Below are 21,037 nucleotides of genomic sequence, written 5' to 3' on the forward strand. Positions count from 1 at the left end.
AATCACACCTCAAGAGTGAGACTTACGTGATGTCTGATAGACAGTTTCCACCACCTGGCCTTTGCCAAGGCTCAATTCAGGATAATTCACTTAAAAGAATGGTTCACAGGAGAATGTATTCAAAATAAATATAGTTCCAGAGAGTGAAAAAGACAAAGCCCTTGATCTTTGGGTAAATTGGTCAGATTGTTAATAATATTTTAGACGTAGAAAATTAGAGTTGCTAGTGGAATACGCATGTGGAAATGCCAGTAAGAGGCCTATCTAGCTGGATCAGAAATACCAGGTCCGTTCAGGGCTGGAAATCAAATTAGGGATTTTTTTTTTAGCATACAGCGGGTAACTGACACCATGAGCATCTAAGTAAGAACACAGACCCAAAGATGAACAATATTTCAGAGACAAGAAATCATGAAACCAGAGAATTAGTAAGCACGTCACTTTAACTTCTAAATAAAGATTAGTCACATTTAAAACATGACTACAATTTATTATAATAGTAATAACCATTAGGAATACAAATTGCATAATTTTGAAACAGGAAGCTGTTCCTTCAGAACGATTAATGACATGCTATAAACACATCCAAATTCAAGTAACTTGATTATAGCAGCCAAATGCAACGCTACTGAACGGCATGTTTTTAACACTGAGCGGCCTAACACGGAACATGTCAGTGAGGATAAAAACATGGGTGCTTGCCTTTTACCTTGCTTTTGTGGTTTGAGAAGGAAAGCACCATCAGAGATGTGAGAATTATAAATCTTGGCAGGCAAGCCCCATAATAACAATAGGCAACCTTTAGAATTCTTACTATGGGTTAGGCACTGTTCTAAGCTTTTCAGCATACATAGTACCTCCTCACAATCTACTTTTGAAGAAGCTACTACTACTATTATCTCCATTTTTTTTTACATTTGGGGAAACTAAGGCACAGAAGCCTTAAGTAACTTAAATATGATCACACAGCAGTTCAAATTGGAAGATTTTGAGGCTGAACTTCAAAGTCCAAGGTCCTCACTTCTATGTTGGAGAAAAGTAAAACAGAGCATTTTTTAGGCAGATGCATAAATACATTTTTGAGGTAATGTTAATGTATGTGTCTGTCATTAAGGACTCAGAAGATCTTTAGTAGTTCTGGTTGCCTAGCTCAGGATTACCAACTAACAGTAATGTTTTTACCTCACAGTAGACAATATCATTGTTAACAGAAGCTTGGAATACTACTTCTTGAGAAGAAAATACTGTAATCATTATCCCACTATCGGCAAACTGCGGCTTGCGAGCCACATGCGGCTCTTTGACCCCTTGAGTGTGGCTTTTCCACAAAATACCACGTGCGGGCGCGCACGTACAGTGCGATTAAAACTTCGTGGCCCATGCGCAGAAGTCGGTTTTCGGCTCTCAACAGAAATTTCAGTCGTTGTACTGTTGATATTTGGCTCTGTTGACTAATGAGTTTGCCCACCACTGCCCTATCAGATAGAAATAATAACATGTTTTTTTTTTAAAATATATTTTATTGATTTTTTACAAAGAGGAAAGGAGAGGTATAGAGAGTTAGAAACATCGATGAGAGACAAACATCCATCAGCTGCCTCCTGCACACCCCCCATTGGGGATGTGCCCGCAACCAAGGTACATGCCCTTGACCGGAATCGAACCTGGGACCCTTCAGTCCCCAGGCCAACGCTCTATCCACTGAGCCAAACCGGTTAGGGCTAATAACATGTTTTATGCATCAGCAAATATTTTAAATTCTTTGTTGAGGTATAAAAATATTTTCAGACTTTTGAAAAAAACAACATGCACTTTATAAAAACTACTTAAAAACTCAAAAAATGTTTTTCAGTAATTGACTGCCCTTAGAAAAGGTGGTTCCAAAGATCACACTTCCTGTACTCAAGATTCACGCGGAGTCCATTCAGTATAACACTTTGCCCTTAAAAAAAATGGCAACACCCTAATTTCCTCGCCCTCTTCCAAGATGGCTTCCTTGACAATCCTGGACCCTAGCCTGGCGCCTCTTCCGGGGCTTGGCAGGGGGCGGGGTCCATTGAGTAACTTGCGTGCTGGCGCCCGCGACGGATGCGCGTATCAGGGCGCAGGCGCGGGGAGGGGGTTGGGAGGAGGGGAAGCGGCGAGTAAGATGGAAGATGAGGAGGTCGCTGAGAGCTGGGAGGAGGCGGCAGACAGCGGGGTAAGGAGGAGCCGCCGCCCTGGGGCAGGGCCGGGAGGGACCCGACGTGAAGGAAGCCTCCAGGGAGTGGGTCTGAGCATGGTTATCCCCGAGGAAGGGCCCCACACGCCGGGCCGGGGTGGTGGAGAGGCCCCCGGTCTCTTGAGCTCTGCGAAGGCCTCTTAAAGGGGCCGCGTTCCATTTCTCTCTCCACCTTTGCCCGGTGCGCCTCCTTCCGTCCCCCGACGTGCGCGTCACTCGGGGCGCCCCACTCGCCACCCAAGACCTTTTCTGGGCCCCCGCGCCCGCTGGCTCGCCCAGGCCCTTTTGACCCTTCCCTTCCCGTCGGACTCTCGCCTGAGGCACCATTTTAAAGTTCATGTGCTTTGATGAGGAGCGACACTGTGTGTCGTGGTGGGGCAGAGGGGGTGGTGGTGGTGGTGTGCGGACCGGGGCGGCATGCCGGGCTCCGCATAAGGGCAGGAAGGGAAATAGTCTATGGGCCCCTCAACTCTCTACAGAAATCCCCCACTGCTCTGCGCTCTCCGCCACGGTGGGCGAGTGTGGGGTTTTTTCCTTTTAGTTTTTCTCTGAGAGCCGGTTGCTGACGGGTATCCCCAGGGGACTCCGCCCGAAAGACCCTAAGCCCAGCGGGCAGCCCGTCTCCCTGGGGACCCAGCCAACGATCTGAGCCCAGAGGGAGTGTGCTCGCCGGGGTCGAGAGGGGAGGGGTGCGATGTACAGTGTAAAGTAGCCGCATTCCAGGGAAAAGAAGGGGAAATAGTGTTCGTCTTGCTTTGGGGAGTTTTTATTTACTTCCAGAAGCTGTAGGAAAGTAGCTTATCCCAAGCCTTGGAACAGCCTAATTCTATTAGGCTCCTGATTAATTTGGTCTTTTCAGAGTTGGTGGTTTCGTGGTGACCCTTGGGAATATGGGGAGATGTCTATTTGGCCTCCTCATGTTTGTACCTGTTCAGTGCTGGCTCGAGTGACAAATACCTTATAGGTTTCCTAGTTGGGAGAAGGGCGTGGAGAGCCGAGTGTGCGAGGGCAGAACAGGAGCTGGGTTTCCTCTCCAAGTGCCTTTCAGGGCGCTTGTCAGCTCGGGAAGAAGCCAAGAGAATGACCCTCGCAGCAGTGGGTGTATCCGGGAATGTTGAAACTTGGCTTTGAAGTTTTTTTCTGGTGGTTCACCATTTCTCTCAGCGTGTGTGTTTGTCCACTTAGCATGATTGAGAATTTGAAGAATGAATTCGTTCAAAAAGTATTTGGTACAGTTCTTATGGACCGACTATCTTTCTTGGATTTTGTCTTGAGTAAGGAGAGCAGTTGAAAGGTTCTATAGGGAGCAGCAGGTGACATCTGGGAATTTATTCAATGAACAAACATTTTTGAGTGTCTGCTGTGTGCTAGGCAGTGTGTGTGCTGAGCAGTGACTTTGTGCCAGAGAATGCAAAATTTCCGGTAGAGGCATCTATTGCCTACCATTAATATGAGTGAATCATTCAGGCACCCCTCATGCCAGCCCTCTGCAGAAAAGCGTGGCCTACATTTTGAATGTGACTCAACTGATAAATTTCTTGAGCATCTTAGCCTTTCTTTGTTTTTCTTCATCTATTTTGAAGAGACATGCATTTCTCATAATAAAAGTGTAAGAAAATGGAAAACAAAAATGAATGAAGGGTTCAGAAAGTGGGGATTACTTTAGTTTTCAGAATGAGTAAGTTGCTTCGAGATCAGCTAGCCCAGCTAACTAGACCCCAGAAATGTAAGGTTTAACTTAAAATTTTCTGGTGCTTGTCTAGTATTCTTTCTACTATGTTTTACTTTAGTAAAACCCTTTAAAAGTTCTAGGTACAGAGATGGAACCCAAACTTTGCATCATTGAGCAGTAACTACCAAAATGCAAAATCCCTTATCCGTTATTTAAGTGAGCCATTGCAACAATCTGTAGAGGCACTACTCTCCTTTAAAAAAATATATTGATGAGAGAGAAACACATTGGTTTGTAGTTCCACTTATATATGCATTCATTGGTTGGTTCTTGTGTGTGCCCTGACCAGAGATCAAACCTACAACCTTGACATATGGGGATAACGCTCTAACCCAGTGGTCGGCAAACTCATTAGTCAACAGAGCCAAATATCAACAGTACAACGATTGAAATTTCTTTTGAGAGCCGAAACCGACTTCTGCACATGGGCCACGAAGTTTCAATCGCATTGTACGTGCGTGCCCGCACGTGGTATTTTGTGGAAGAGCCACACTCAAGGCGTCAAAGAGCCGCATGTGGCTCGCGAGCCGCAGTTTGCCAACCACTGCAACCAACTGAGCTAATGCGCCAGAGGCCGTTATCCTACTTTTATAAACAAGTAAACTGAGTTTAGGCAGAAACCTGTCTTGCTCAAGGTCACACAGATAGTGAGTAGGGAAGCTGGATTTGATCCCAAACCTGTCTTACTCAAAAGCTGGTTTCGTTCTCTAGTATTTTGGTGCCTTGGGACCTGGGGAAGACTTGGGAGTTGGGCATTAACTTCCTTTTTTTAAAAAATGTATCTTTATTGATTTCAGAGAGGAAGGGAGAGGGGAAGAGATAGAAACATCAATGATGAGAGAGAATCATAGATCGGCTATCTCCTGCATGCCCCACACTGGGGTCTGAGCCCACAACCCAGGCATGTGCCCTTGACTGGAATCAAACCCGGGACCCTTCAGTGCACAGGCCGATGCTCTGTCCACTGAGCCAAACCAGCCAGGGCTTAACTTTCATTTTTAATGTGTTTACCTCAGACTTATATTTTAAGGCTCTCTCTTTTTTAATGTTTTTATTGATTTTAGAGAGAGGAAGGGAAAAGGAGAGAGAAACATCAATAAGCTGCCTCCTGCATGCCCCCTTCTCGGGATCTAGCCTGAAACCTGGGCATGTGCCCTGACTAAGAATCAAACTGGTGACCTTTTGGTGCATTGGATAATGCTCAACTAACTGAGCAACACTGGCCAGGGCTGAGGGCTCTCTTGAATTTAATTCCCTTTTCAAAATTCACAAAGGGTCTTATAAATGTGCACTTTTGAAGGAGAGGAGCCCGGGAGACGGGGTGGGGGTTGGGGGGGAGCACTGTGTCCCCATCACTGCGAAACCAACTGACTATTACATGTCTTTCAGTTGCATGTTTAATCTTAGCTTCAGGTTACCCTACCTCCCAATTGATATCTGGTAATGAACATTAAGTTACTCCCCCCTTGCAAATACAAAACAAAACAATAAAAAAAAACCTCAGCCCTGGCAGGTATATGCACTGAAAGGTTGCTGGTTCGATTCCCAGTTAGGGCACATGCTCAGATTGCGGGCTCTATCCCCAGTAGGGGCTGTACAGAAGGCAACCAATCGATGTTTTACTCTCACATCGATGTTTCTCTCACTCCCCCTCCCTTCCTCTCTCTCTAAAAATCAATAAAAATATTTTTTAAAAACAGAACCTGAGTGGCAAGAGGACTAGCAAATGGGAGCTGTTGACTAATTCTTTTTTTTTTTTAATATATTTTATTGATTTTTTTACAGAGAGGGAGAGAGAGAGGGATAGAGAATTAGAAACATCGATCAGCTGCCTCCTGCACACCCCCTACTGGGGATGTGCCCGCAACCAAGGTACATGCCCTTGGCCGGAATCGAACCTGGGACCTTTGAGTCCGCAGGCCGACGCTCTATCCACTGAGCCAGACTGGTTAGGGCTCTTTTTTTTTTAATTCTCACATGAGGATATGGTGTTTTTTTAAAATGTTTTTATTGATTTTTAGAGAAGAAGGGAGAGGGGAGAGAGATAGAAACGTCAATGATGAAGCCTGACCGGTTTGGCTCAGTGGATAGAGCGTCAGCCTGCGGACTGAGGGGTCCCAGGTTCGATTCCGGTCAAGGGCATGTACCTTGGTTGCGGGCACATCTCCAGTAGGAGGTGTGCAGGAGGCAGCTGATCGATGTTTCTCTCTCATCGATGTTTCTAACTCTATCCCTCTCTCTTTCACTCTGTAAAAAATCAATAAAATATATTTAAAAAAAAAAAAAGAAAGAAACGTCAATGATGAGAGAGAAACAGCATTGATCAGCTGCCTCCTGCATGCTCCATACTGGGGATTGAGCCCACAACTGGGGCATGTGTCCTGACCAGAATCAAACTAGTGACCTCTTGGTTCATGGGTTGATGGTCAACCATTGAGTCACACCGGCTTGGCAGGATATGTTTTTATTGATTTGAGAGAGAGAGAGAGGGAGAGAGAGACACATCAATCAGTTGCCTCCCATGTGCACCCTGGCTGGGGATCGAACCCACAACCTACCTAGCTATGTGCCCTCACCGGAAATCGAACTAGCAACTTTTTGGTGTACAGTATGATGTTCCAAACAACTGAGCCCACCCAGCCGGGGCTGCTAATTCTTTAAGTGAACATTCAAACGTAATCCGGAGACAGTTCTAACCCTTGAAAATAGAGGCTTTTGGTGATCCTTGTCCTTCACACAAAAATGTTGACATTATGTTAGAATTTCTCTTTTGTCAGGACATCTGAGGTCATTGTTTCCTGCATATCTTCAGAATTCTCAGTATAGTACTATTGTGTCATTCCAGGAAGACTAAATTTGAGAAACACCTAAAATATTCTATAAATAGGCAGCTTTTTGCTTTTAGTTAGTATGGTGAGTGCTTATCTAGTATAAAATTGTGCCTTTACCTGTTTCCTCCCAAGGAGTTACATCCCAATCAAAGGACAATTCAAGAAATATAACTTAGGCCCTGGCCAGTGTTGCTCAGTGGATAGAGCGCCAGTCTGTGGACCAAAGGGTCCCAGGTTCAATTCCAGTCAAGGGCATATGCCCAGATTGTGGGCTTGATCCCTAGTAGGGGCCATGCAGGAGGCAGGTGATCAATGATTCTCTCATATCATTGATGTTTCTCTCTCTCCCTCTCCTTTCCTCTCTGAAATCAATAAAAATATTTTTTTAAAAAGGGGGAAAAAAGAAACATAACTTAGGAAATGCTTCTTTAAAAAAAAATATACTGCCTTTGGGAAAAATGCAAATATAAAATTGAGTTAATATTGATTCTAACTCTAAATTGTGTCCTTTGTCTTAAGCACAAATAGAGCATTTTGTAATTGGAAGGTATCTTTGTGCTTACCCCCAAAATTGTATCAACAGTTTGCTCTGCTTCTGTTGGTTTGAAGCTTTATAGTAAGTATCTTGTTGTTTCCTAGTCCATCTTGTTGGTAATGAGATAACCCAGTCCTAGAGGAAGGCAGGCAGTACTTAAATGAAATTGGATTGGTAGTTATTGTAAAGCATTTCCCTGCATCTCAACAGTTGCCTTTTATTCTTTTTCACAAAGGCAAGTTATGTAGCAATTAGAAGAAAATGCATCTAAAGCAGTGGTTCTCAGCCTTTCTAATGCCGCGACCCTTTAATACAGTTCCTCATGTTGTGGTGACCCCCAACCATAAGATTATTTTCGTTGCTACTTCATAACTGTAATTTTGCTACTGCTAATGAATCGTAATGTAAATATCTGTGTTTTCTGATGGTCTTAGGCTCTACAGCAGTGGTTCTCAACCACTAGCAGGGTCGCCTAAGACCATCGGAAAACACAGATATTTACATTACGATTCATAACAGTGGCAAAATTACAGTTATGAAGTAGCAACGAAAATAATTTTATGGTTGGGGGTCACCACAACATGAGGAACTGTATTAAAGGGTCGAGGCATTAGGAAGATTGAGAACCACTGATCTAAAGTACGGTAAAGGATGACCAGTCTTTTGGACTAAGAATTCAAATTTACTTTCTGCCTTCATTAAGCCAGTCAGCTGAACTTTACCCCATCATGGTATAGGTATAAGCCTGTAGAAGGTGTCAGTAAACATTGACTACCAAGCACTTGGGCACAGTCCAGTGGAAGAGGCATAGATGGGGTACCATGGCTGGGGATCTTGTAGAGAAGGTGATGTCTAAACTAAGATTCAAAGGACCAGTTGAATTAAGCAGTGTTAAGTTTGGGAGGAACAGGTAGAGTGTAGGGCCAATGCCTACATAAGCAAGGAGGCAGTGAGAGAAAAGAATCCAGCATTGGGAGAGCTACAGTGTTTCCTTCTGGCTGGAGGGTAGGGTGTTGGCAGGGCTGAGTGGAAAGAGATGAGGCCAGAGAGGTATGCAGGGCCAGATTGGGAAGGGCCTCCTTGTACTTGGTTCTGGGGAGCTTGGGCTTTTCCTGAAAGCAGAGGGGAACTTTGAAGGCTTTTTTTATTTTATTTTTTATTTTTTTAAAAGTATTTTATTGATTTAAGAGAGGAAGGGAGAGAGAGAGAAACATCAATGATGAGAAAGAATCATTGATTGGCTGCCTCCTGCACACCCTCCACTGGGGATCGAGCCTGCAACCTGGGCATGTGCCCTTGACGGAAATCAAATCCAGTACCCTTTAGTCCACAGGCCGATGCTCTATCCACTGAGTCAAACCGGCTAGGGCAGTGGTTGGCAAACTGCGGCTCGCGAGCCACATGTGGCTCTTTGGCCCCTTGAGTGTGGCTCTTCCACAAAATACCACGTGCGGGTGCGGGTGCGGGTGCGGGCGCGCACGTACAGTGCGATTGAAACTTTGTGGCCCATGGGCAGAGGTTGGTTTTCGGCTCTCAAAAGAAATTTCAATCGTTGTACTGTTGATATTTGGCTCTGTTGACTAATGAGTTTGCCCACCACTGGGCTAGGGCTTTCTTTTTCTATTTTTAAAGCAGATTTTAATGTAAGATAAGAACTTTGATTTACTTCTCTTTCTTTGGGGAAGAGGCTGTTCTCCCTGAAGCATGGCTACAACCACACTTAGAGGAGTCTTCAACACTGCCTTGTAACTGCTGTCATTATGGAATGTGGCTGTGGGTAGTGGGCAATTAACAGTTAAATTTCAGGGCTACCTGGGGCTGATTTCTTTATGCCTGTCTTTGTAGTAAAGATGGTACTTAAGATTTGTGTATCTGAAAGCACAAATCCTGAAGGAGCCATTTCTAAGCTATTCCTGGTCCTTTTGGGAAGATTGAGTGCTAGGGACTGTGAAGTCCTCAGAGGGGGCTTTCTATAAAGCAGTTGGCCAGTTTAGACATGGTTGTGTTAAGCAGTCTGTCCCTGGAGCTCTGGAAAAAGATCTGTTTTACTGTGATTTCAAAGAAAGGAGGATAATGGCTTTTCACTAGTAACTTCTCAGCTCTTTTCATTGAGGCTGCATGGGGGGCCTGTTCCCAGCATGCTCTGACTGTTCAGGAGAGCTGCCATGGTTGCTGTGAGTTGGAAATTTGGACAATCACAAGCCTTCTTGCTTTTCCTTCTATAACAGGAGAGTACTTAGTGGATTGTTTTAAAACTTTTGGTAAAATTCTGCAAGAGAAAAGGTGCTGTTATTTAGATCTGATGACTTCAGCATACTCTTTCTTTTCACCTCTACACTGTGGTGCTCTCCCTTCCCCGCCCCTGCCACACACACACACACACACACACACACACACACACACACACACACACACACACACACACACACAGTTAAAGGGCAGTTTCTGGCTGTATCAGGTAGCTAGCCTAGTGTGTTCTTTCCTGCATACTTTCCCCACAGGAATAGAAAATTTTCCCTGTCAGGACAACTACTGACTTGTTGGTTTCCTAGGAGAAGATTGAGTTTAGCTACTATATCTATGGCCAAAATGCAGAATGAACTACTTTTTTCAAAAGTAGTAACTAGAGATTTATCTTCCCAAGTGTTTTTAACTCTGCTAACCTCTGCCAAGCATGCTTCCCTTTAGGAGGTCTATGCAGGATATTGATGGGAAGATAAAGGTTAAAACCAATTACCACAAATGTTGCTAATTGCCACAATTAGCAACAAATCCCAATAGTGATCCAGTGTGTAGATAAAGAATATTATCACTGAGGGTAGAACATTTCAAAAAGTCCCTCACAGTAGGTCATCCCCTCCCCACACCCAAAACTCCCCTCCCCACACCCAAAACTCCCTTATAAAATGAGCACAGGAAATAAGTAATTCTTTTCTAAAAGGAATAGTAAATATGTACTATTAAAGTTACATTCTTCAGGGGCATGATCCTTAGATGAGCTTGTACAGGGCAGTTATGACTGGAGCCTGGAAAGGTCAGAACTTAGACCACTCTTCATTGAGAGCAGTGGTCGGCAAACTCATTAGTCAACAGAGCGGCAAACCGCGGCTCGGGAGCTGCATGTGGCTCACAAGCCACGGTTTGCCGACCACTGACCTAGAGAGCCAAATTCCGACCCCTCATGTTCTGGTCTTCTTGGCTTATAAAAGCATTTGTGACCCTCCAGAGGTCAGTTGCTTCTGCTATCTAGTTGCACATCTCATGGGTGAATGGACATTGCCCATAAGCCTGCAACATTCCAAATCCCACAGGCCCTTTTTTATTGTTTTTTTTTTTTTTTTTTTTTTTTAAATTGATTTCAGAAAGGAAGGGAGAGGGAGAGAGAGATGGAAACATCAATCAGCTGCCTCCTGCACGCCCCACACTGGGGATCAAGCCCTCAACAAGGACATGTGTCCTGACCGGGAATTGAACTGTAACCTCCTGGTTCATAGGTCCATGCTCAACCACAGAGCTACACCAGCTAGGCCCACAGGCCTTTATTAGATGGCATCTTGAGGGCTCATTATAGGCCAGGTAGACTGCAGTTTTACATTCATTATCTCATTCAGTCTCAGTGGTCTGTCTAATTGGGGTGTAGATTCTATTACTCATAGTGTTTAGGAGAGGAAATCACAAGAAGTATTCCAGCCCTGGCTGTTGGCTTCACTCTTAGGGACCTTTTTGGATAGTTTGTTTAGCTTTGCTTCTCAGCAGACAATTACATAGTTAAGTGCTTTAGTATGCTTAGTTGTTAGTTCCTTTGAAGTATTGCTTGACCCCTGCTTCTGTAGCTGGATGGTGAACTGATTAAGTTTTGTGTCTCTTGAGGAACTTGAACTCAAGAGCCAATAGGACAATGCTGCTGTTAGTTGTAATAGTAAGAACAGTGACTGCAAGTGAGATAGGCGCTGATTGAAATCTTGATCATAGATGGGAAATAACTTTTTAACTTCTGGCCAGTGGAAAGAGACAATATAAATAATTTCTGCTCCGCTCTCTTGAGAAGATTTAACAACTCTACTATCTTAGGATCTCTGTATCTCTAGTTGCAGACTGGCAGCCCTTGGGTATTTGGCCTAAAGATTTTGGGGGCTTGTTTCTTAAGTATTGAATACCTTTACCTGGATCTCAGTTGCTCTCCTCTCCACTGCAGCCTCCTCCCTCCCCCCGCCCCCCTCCATGCTACTATCTGTTACCTATTGTGTTCTGTTCTGCTGGCTTTTGCCATTTAGTTTATTGGCTTGGCCCTGGAGACATTGTTTGCTGCCTCTGCTGAGTACCTTTGATGACTGCACCCTTGGGTGTTTGAATAAAACCTGGTAGTGACTTTGTTCCATTCCCAAAATCTGTTTGTCTGTTTCCTATGGGAGAGGAGCCTTGATGTCTTCATTATATAAAAGGTAGCAAGGGTTACCAGTCAATAACCCTCTTTCTCCTCCATGGCAATAGAAATCAGAAGACTAGGTTCAAATGCCAGGTCTGATTTTTGGACAAATCACTGCCTTCCTTTCTCTCAGCTTCATTTTCTCATTTGTAAAATTGGATGAATCTGCCTTGCCTGGTATTGAGAGTTAAATAAAGCATCATTCAAAGGCAGATGTTGCAGCTGAGTGTGAGGGACATTGTTCCCTTGCTCTCCATTCACTGACAGTGTGGCCTCTGTCCAGTTAGGGTGGGAAGTTCCTAAGACTGGCTGAGGGCTAATGTACTGTTTCCTCTAAGAGTTGTATTACTTAGTATTGTATGATAACCAAAAGGGGAAAAACAGTAATGAACCTGAAGAAAGAGGAGCCCCATTAGACTTTATCCCCTATTTTATTCCAAAGATAGGGCTCACCACCATTACTCCTACCCCTGCCTGCTCTGCTTCTTGTTTGTTTGTTTATTCTCACCCGAGAATATTTTTTGCATTGGTTTTTAGAGAGATTGGGAGTGAGGGATAATGGGAGTGGGGAGAGAGAGAGAGCGATCAATGTAAGAGAGATACATCAATTGGTTGCCTCCTGAACGTGCCCCAACCAGGGCTGGGGATCAAATCTGCAACCCAGGTACATGCCCTTGATTGGAAATCGAACCCGTGACCCTTCGGTGTAAGAGCCGACACTCTAACCACTGGGCAATACCAGCCAGGTATGCTCCATTGATTTCAGGGAGGAAGGGAGAGGCAGAGAGAGATGGAAACATCAATGATGAAAGAGAATCATTGACTGGCTGCCTCTAGCATGCCCCCTATTGGGGATCGAGCCTGCAACCCAGGCATGTGCCCGATGCTCTATCCACTGAGCCAAACCAGCTAGGGCAACTTCTTTAAGGTAAAGTTGGCTGTATGGATTCCCTGCCTCATGGAGATCCTTTGAAGAGTCACTAAAAGCAGAACAATACATTGTCTCAAAATGGCAGTTACAAAGTTTTTGAGGCCCTCCAGCTTAGGATACATCTAAATTGTTAGGCCTGTTCTCTGCTGAAGAATTATATCCTTGTGGGTACTCTTCATAGATTTAAGATCTGGACTTTAGATTTCAGCTCAGTTGTGGTCTGCTACTGCTATAGTCCTTCCTTAGGAACCTTGGTCTGGGGTGCGGGCAGGTTGGTGTTGCTTGTCAGCCTTTATCCTACCTTACTCATTCCTGTGGCCACCACCAGCCACTCTTCCTGAATGTTTTTGCTTTCCTCCTTTTGAGGTTTAGGGTTCAGTTCTGTTGCTTACTAGTTGAGAGGCTTTAGGCAAATCACTTAACTTCAGAGCATGCTGCAAGGCTGCTGTATAGCCCATGGGTTGTGGTGAGGATTAGAGGTGGTAAAGGGAGGACACAATGTCTTCCTTGCACATACCTCTGGCAGGTACTTGGAGAATGCTGCTGCCACCACCACTGCTGAGAAATTCCTAAGGCAGCCTTAGCTCTTATTTTGAATATGAATAGTGTCTCTGATTTCAGACCCAGATAGACCAAGTTCATATTCTGGCTTCACAAAGATTGCTTTTGAGTGACTAAAGATGGACAATAAACAATAATGTTTTATTTATTTATGTATCTATACCTCTACTAATAAAAGGGTAATATGCAAATTGGTCAGGATGCCCTCACAGTAACGACCGAACAGCGGGCTGTGTGGGGTGACCAGGCCGGCGGGGGCGGGGGGCAGTTAGGGGCGATCAGGCCGACAGGCAGAGGCGGCTAGGGGTGATCAGGCTGGCAGGGGGCGATCAGGCTGGCAGGGGGGCAGTTAGGGGTGATCAGGCAGGCAGGCAGGTGAGCAGTTAGGAGCCAGTGGTCCCGGATTGTGAGTGGGATGTCTGACTGCTAAACCGGCAGTTGGACATCCCCTGAGGGGTGCAGGTTGGGCTGAGGGGGACCCCCCCACACACACAAATTTCGTGCACCGGGCCTCTAGTATATATATATATACATACATACATACACACACACACAATGAAAAAAAATAAAGCAGATTAAGGGCATATAAAATGACTGGCAGGGGTGCCATTTTGTGTAAAAAAAAAAAAAAATGGGGGGGTTTGAGAAGGCCTCTCAAATAAAGATAGGCAAAGCGACCTGGAGGAAGTGAGAATGCAAACTCTGCAGAAGCTGGCGGAAGTACATTCAGGCAGAGGGAGCTGCTAGTGCAAAGGCCCTCGGACTGGAGCATGTTTGTTTTATCTGAGGAACAATGGGGGCCAATATGATGGAGTGAATTTTATTTTACATTAAATTTACCTGAGTTATAAAAAAGGGGTTCCTAGCTGGTTTAGCTCAGTGGATAGTGTGTCGGTCCGAGGACTGAAGGGTCCTGTGTTTGATTCCAGTAAAGGGCATGTGCTTCAGTTGCAGGCTCCACCCCCAGCCCTGGTTGGGGCATATGCGGGAGGCAACCAATCAATGTGTCTCTTTCCCTCCCTTCCACTCTCTATAAAAATCAATGGAAAAAGATCCTCAGGTGAGGATTAACAACAACAAAATGTATAAAGAAATAGGTGAAATCAATTAAAATTTTTTTATTTTTTTTAAATATATTTTTTTATTGATTTTAGAGAGGAAGGGAGAGGGAGAGAGATATAGAAACATCAATGATGAGAGAGAATCATTGATCGGCTGCCTCCTGCATATCCCACACTGGGGATCCAGCCCGCAACAAGGACATGTGTCCTGACTGGGAATTGAACTGTGACCTCCTGGTTCATAGGTCGACGCTCAACCACTGAGCTACGCCAGCCAAACGAGACCTTGTATCTGATAGTTTTAGACCAAATCCCAGCCAGATGTTCATAGGTCGACGCTCAACCACTGAGCTACGCCAGCCAAACGAGACCTTGTATCTGATAGTTTTAGACCAAATCCCAGCCAGATGTGTGGTATGGGAGACATAGGTACTTTGCTGGGGAGACTGCTCTCCCAGGAGACCCTGTCACAAGCAACCTTGTAGCCAAGGGAATGGGTGCTGATGTCCTGCCCAAGACTTAAGGCGATTAGGACCAGCATGGGCACTACCTGCTATGGTGGATGGAGTTCAGGGCCAAGCTGTGTTGGAAGTTATTTCTGTCTTCTATTGCTTTTCAAGATCATCTTCTTCTTCTTTTTTTTTTCTTTTTTTAAATATGTTTTTATTGATTTCGTAGAGGAAGGGAGAGGGAAAGAGAGAGAGAGAAACATCAGTGATGAGAGAGAATCATTGATCAGCTGCCTCCTGCACGCCCTCCACTGGGGATCGAGCCTGCAACCCAGGCATGATCAGGAATCGAACCATGACTTCCTGGTTCATGGGTCGACACTCAATCACTGAGTGACACCAGCCAGACTACTTTTTTTCTAAAATGGTGGCATTGTGTTCATCAGGACCTGTCAGGCTCTGGCTCTGAGAGGCAACCTTGTTCTACTCTCAGGGTTCCTGTTTCTTCTGCAGGAACCCCTACTTGTAGATGTATGCTTCCCAATTTGGGAGAGCTGGACAAGGCCATATGAGCCTGTGGGACATAGTGGTTCACAGAGAGCGCAAGATGATTCCCTTTTCCTTGAGTTTGAGAGGAAAATCAGAAAATGTCATCTTCTGAATTGCAAACTGACAAAGGCAAATTATCTGAGAAAAGTTACATAGTAACTATTGCTGATAAAAGGGGTTATTTTCTAACTCAGCTGGTGCCTCTTAGACTTCCGTTCACTACAAGAAGACTTGGATTCTTAGAAGTCTGTTAGTTGCATTGGTGACCAGAGGATTCTGGTTTACAGAGAGGAGTGTGATGGTGGAGCAGGACTTTGTTCCTTTGGCACCAAGTAGGAGGCCCTACGGAGCAGGCAGCAGCAGGTCAGGCTCCCACTCCCACCACCATAGTGTAATAGGTGCAGATTTAGGTTTGTTCACTCTGTCTCTTGTGAGTTTGGCTAGTTTGAATCAGTCCCCAGGGCTTCATCACCACTGGGTGAACTGATAAAATCTGTTTCTTGAACATTCAGGTCTGAACAGAACATCTGTGATGGTGCTGTGCTTGCTGTAATTTGCACCAAGGCCTATTTATTTCTCTCCTTTGCCTTTCTTACCTCCTCTCCCCTTCTTACTTTTTTTTCCTTCCTCATCCATCTCTTGCTATTACAGGAGAGACCCTGTCATTGTAATCTGCCTGCCCTTGCAGATACATTCCTGTTCTCTGTCTCCTTTGTTCCTCTTGAAGATTGTGGCTATATGTTACAAATTAGGCTGTTTGAGGTGTCCCCTACCTTGCTCTTCCCCTCTTATGCGTCCATCCCCTAACTTTCTGCCAGAGGCTCACACAAGCATCATCACTGCAAGTCTAAGGTCATCAGCAGCCAGTGAAGCTGTGCTTTTTCCTCAGGTGAGTTGAATTTGCAGATATCGACATCTGATTTCATTCACCTTGTGGCTGTGGCCTCTCCTTTCCTCCCGCAAGGTACTTCACGATATCCTGCCTCCACTCTTTCCTCTGGTTTCGCTTTTTCTCTCAGGTCAGGAAGTATACCTCTCATTTTTGTAGAGGTATGCCCCACAGGGCAAGTGATACCTGTGTTTGATAACAACAGATCTTTTGTTTAGGGTTTTGGCCCAAAGAAAGGAGGCCACCCACTTACCAAAGCACAGAGCACTCCTTCACTTCTGCAGTGTCTCAGTGCTACTTGGCAAAAAACAAAGAATCTTCCCAGGAGAAGCCATAGGAAATCAAACTGTTTTAGCACCTTGCCTCTGATGTGCTTATGCCCTAACACTTGCCTTGTGCCCTATGACCCTCAGAGCAGAGTCAAAGAGTGATGAGCTTATGGGTTTCTTTCACTAGCCATGGAGGTTCAGCTTCTAACACAGGAGCAGCCTTGACCTTGGGCTGGAGCTCTATGCATCCTTGTAAAAGGAGAAGGTGCCCTTAGGAAGTAAGATTCCTTGTTGGGGCCCACATCTAGATGCTTCCTCACAAAACATTGAGGACTATTTAATTCCATTGGACTGTTTGCATCTCGGAGAAGACGGATATTCTCCTTGTAGTGCACACTGTAGGGGAGTTTCAACTCGATCCAGCTCTTCAGAGAACGAGTCTGAGAGCAGGTTAATTGCAAGTCCTTATCCAAGTAGAGAATGGACTGACTCATGATACCTGGATAGACTCCAAAGCGAGATGCAGTGCCCTCTCCCGCTGCTGGCAGAGCACTCCCTCTCCTGCTTGGAACGCCCTGAGCTCGCTGGTATCCAGTGACCATCTGGAGATGGCAGGATCAGCTTTCCACCAAAAGCTGTTGGGTTTATATCCCACTCTAATCTGATGGAAGAATTCCTCAGCTCTGATAACCTGTCCTGTCTGATGGGTTGGAGTTTGATGGGAGTGTTAGTTATTGGAGTGCCAGGGGGCAGTGTGGAATTCAGGGGAGAGGAGGGAGTGAGGATCAATGGCTTTACCAGCATTTCCATGGATTTGAGCAATTGTGAGTATGCAGCAGCATCGGGTAGGGCTCCAGAGACTTTAGTTCTAGGGCTAAATTCCTTGACCTCCTTGAGCCACATTACCCTCATCTGACAAACATAAAAGCTACTTTGTCTATCACACAGTGTTGGTGTGAGCAGAAAATGAGTGTTTGGGGAAGTACATGATAACCATAAAGCATCATATTGACATAAGGCATTATTTTTAAAGCCAATAGTTTTATATTACATGCCAAGGTTGCTGGTCATGTCCTAGTTTGGGGACAGAGGCACATTTACTTAGACATGGCCCATCTGCCCTCTTGAAGGGCTTTTCTCCACTCAGGCTCCATTTCCTGGGTCTGGGCAGATTCCCTATTTTCCCTAGGACCTTAGAGAGGAAACGTGGATGAGGCTTCTCAAATTGAGCTAATGTAATGTGTATTTTACCACAGTTTAAAAAAAATCAGCTAATGTATTAGGTCCATTTGCCTATATGTCTTATTTGGCCCACACAGTGATATGAAAGCAAGAGTTCATGTTACAAAGTTTAAAAATTTATAGCTTTCCCATAAAAATCTTGATAGGTTTCTCCTAAAATAGCAGAGCAAGTGCTCTTTGGTGCCTTTGTAGCTAGCCCCTTCACTTCCCTACTGTGTTCCCTACCTATGCAGTTTGATTACTTGTCTGGCCTGTGGAGGCATTTGGTGTTAACGGTGTTTGAAGGTATCTAAGGGTATCTAAATCCCACAGATGATAAACTTTGCATTTACGGTGGAGGAACTTGAATAGGCAGTGTCATTTTTAGACTGGAGCAAAGTGATACATTGTGAAACTTTTAAAACCATAAGTTATTTGTGGTATGCCTTGAAAAGCCCTTAAAAGGTAATGGACATTAGACTAACCTGAGACAATATTTACTTAGGCAATATCACTGGTATTAATTTTGAAAAAAACTTAGGAGAATTACAATCTGACAGACTGTGCTATGGCATAGATTTTCTTTGAGTGTCTGTCAGTTCACAGAAAACATCCAAGTCATCCCTGACTCTAGGTGCCCCTTTTTCATTCTGTCAGTAAATGTCACTGGGTACCACCTTGTGTTACAAGTTTGAGTGAGAGGTTTTCATTCTAGAGTTTTCCTAGCCAGAGAGTTCATCGTACCCTCAGAATATAGTCTGCTGTGCTTGCCTAAATATATCTTGGGTCTTTCAAAAAACAAAATATTTTAAACAACACCAATCACAATGAGTATCATTGTCCGATTGGATTTAAGTCTAGGTTCATGTTGTTCATAGGAGACAAAAATAAGGACATTGGAAAGATGAAAACTAAAAGAGAAACACATGTTTCGGGGGAATACTAAACAAAAGAAAATGGGCATAGCTTTATTAATATTAAACAATAGATTTATTTTTTTATTTTTAGAGAGAGAAACATTGATTTGTTGTTCCACTTACTTATGCATTCATTGGTTGATTCTTGTATGTGCTCTGACTGGGGATCGAGCCTGCAACATTGGTGTATCGATCACGTCAATGAGCTACCCAGCCTAGGCTTAAACAATAGATTTTAAGGCAAAAAATGATCACTTCATAATAATAAACTGTTTCATTTACTAGAAAGGATAATTCCTGGTTCTTCCCATAGTCAGTAGTTCAAACAAATTAGTAAGAATTTAGAAGATTTGAACCATACAGTTAACCAGCTTGAACTGTACCTGTAACTGCAGAATACAGTCATTCTCAGGACATATGGAGCATATGGGCCATTCACTGGGCCCTGAGGTGATCTCAGCAAATTTCAAAGACTTTATACTAAGGCAGTGATTCTTAAAATTTTGCAAGTAATACACTCCTTTGAAAATCCCATGTATCTTATAAGTTAGGGTTTCTGAACCTCAGCACTGACATTTGGGACCAGATAATTCTTTGCTGTGGCGGCTGTTCTCTCTATTATAGGATTTTAACAGCATCCCTAGCCTCTATCCTCTAGATGCCAGAAGTACCTCCCTTCCCATAATGACAACCCAAAATGTCTCCAGACATTGCCAAATGTCCCTTGGTGGGCACTATCAACCTTGGTGGAGAATTACCGTTACAGATCTTCTCTCCAGAGAAATACATAATTTTGCATACAGTTTCTTCCCTCTCCAATATCTAGATGGTCTTGCCCTCACTGAAGATAGTTTAGTTGGGATGTTTTGTAAGAAAAAGCAGCAGATCAACCAAGGAGCCTGGACATCTGGTCTGTGCTCTTTCCACAGCTTCCAGTGTGTGTAGGCTGCATGGAGTTCCTGGTGCTGAGGGTCTGAGGCCTGCCATTGAGTTCCACAGACTTTATGCTTCTGTTTTGTCCTAGGCCTTTTGCTAGGTGCTAATTACAGATAATTCCAATCCATGACAGTGAAAATAATAATAATAAAATGTGATACATGAAGGAATGAAAAAGGGAGAACTTATCTCTGAGGAGCAGGCAATTTAACTACATGGGATCAGAGACCTTACAAAGGAGAGGTGGACAGCAAAGCTGGGTTTTGCAGGATAAAAAGGAGTTTGCAAGGGGGAGGACATTGCAGGCAGGTGGACCAGCACCCTAGGTTCTGGGGGTTAGTAAGAGCTCAGTTTTGCTGTGGTGTAAAAAAGAAACAAAAGATAAAGGTGTGGGTGAGGTGTCCTTAGGAGCTTGGACTTGATCGGTCAAGTAGTTGAAGTATTTTAAGTGGGGAAGTGACACAATCAGACGTGTTTAGAAAGTTGATTTGAGTGGCTCTGTGAAGGACAGCTGGGAGGCTAGAAGACTAGTTGGAGGCAATGCAAAGAACCCAGCTGAATAATGAGGTCTAGAACTATCTGCGGCTGTGGGAATGGAGGGAGATGAACCCGCAAGGAGTTAGGTCCCCAAACTCCAGAGTTTAGTAAAGGGAACTCCACCTCCATTATTTCGAAGGACACAGTCATGTCCCTGGCCAGAGAGGACACTGCCCTTAGCTCTGAAAATAAAGGCATAAGTTTTTATCTGAGAGAGATTTTTTCCACTTTTTATATACATTTTTTTCCTCTAGGAAATAGACAGACGGTTGGAAAAAAAACTGAAGATCACACAAAAGGAGAGGTAAGGCTACTGTCTGGTCTGAGGACTCATGCTCTCTGCATTTGAGAGCTGGGCAGTCAGTGGTGGTCTCCAGCTGGCTCTTAGGATTAGCAGGTCAGGCTCTTGGGCAGTGAATCCTTCCCTCAAGGATATGGTGGCTTGAGGATTTTGGGAGTGAGGCTGGAGTGTTACACTTGTCTCCTACCTCAGTGGGCACCCTGTGTGAGGTGGTTTGATGGAAGTGGGGAGGTGCCAAGTCAGAAGACTTGAGTTTAGGCCTGGCTCTGCTCCCAATTGCTCTGATGTTTGGGACAAGTCTGTCCCTTCCTCTCCCCGCCCAGTCTGAACACCAGTTTCTTTCTCTGTACCATAAGGAGGTTGGACAGATGATTTCTCTGGGCCTTCTGTGACTTGGTGGCTTAGGGCACTATGGGGGTATCCTGGAAGAAAAGATTCTCAGAACTTCTTAGACCTTGAAGGGTAGCTTCATCCCCCAGCTTCAAAGCAAAGGCAGTGGGTTTTCAAAGCAGGTGAAAGTTGACTTCAGCGGTCTGTCTTTGGGCTTAGGTAACCTGCCAGCTTCCCACAGGGACAAGTGACAGGAAGGAGGAAGAGAGGGCCTCTCTGGACTTGACTAATGGGCTACACAGATATTCCCCAGGGAACTCTGGAGTGCCCACCTGCCTGCC

General features: G+C 44.6%; 1 protein-coding gene across 4 annotated transcripts in view; it reads left to right on the forward strand.

Annotated features, from left to right (window-relative positions):
* Positions 1-2,110: 2,110 nt before the first annotated feature.
* Positions 2,111-21,037, forward strand: part of SZRD1 (SUZ RNA binding domain containing 1) — a 31,454-nt gene continuing 12,527 nt past the window's right edge. The window contains exons 1-2 of one of the 4 annotated variants that reach the window (XM_080655296.1): positions 2,114-2,200; positions 20,320-20,369. In XM_080655296.1, coding sequence (XP_080511422.1) covers positions 2,150-2,200; positions 20,320-20,369 — 101 coding nt within the window. In that variant the 5' untranslated portion in view covers positions 2,114-2,149. Of the gene's footprint in view, positions 2,201-20,319; positions 20,370-21,037 lie in introns of all 4 variants that reach the window. The other 3 variants (XM_080655297.1, XM_080655298.1, XM_080655299.1) reach the window with 3 other exon arrangements.

The sequence above is a fragment of the Plecotus auritus genome (assembly GCF_963455305.1).
Source record: "Plecotus auritus genome assembly, chromosome: 2".
NCBI lineage: Eukaryota > Metazoa > Chordata > Mammalia > Chiroptera > Vespertilionidae > Plecotus > Plecotus auritus.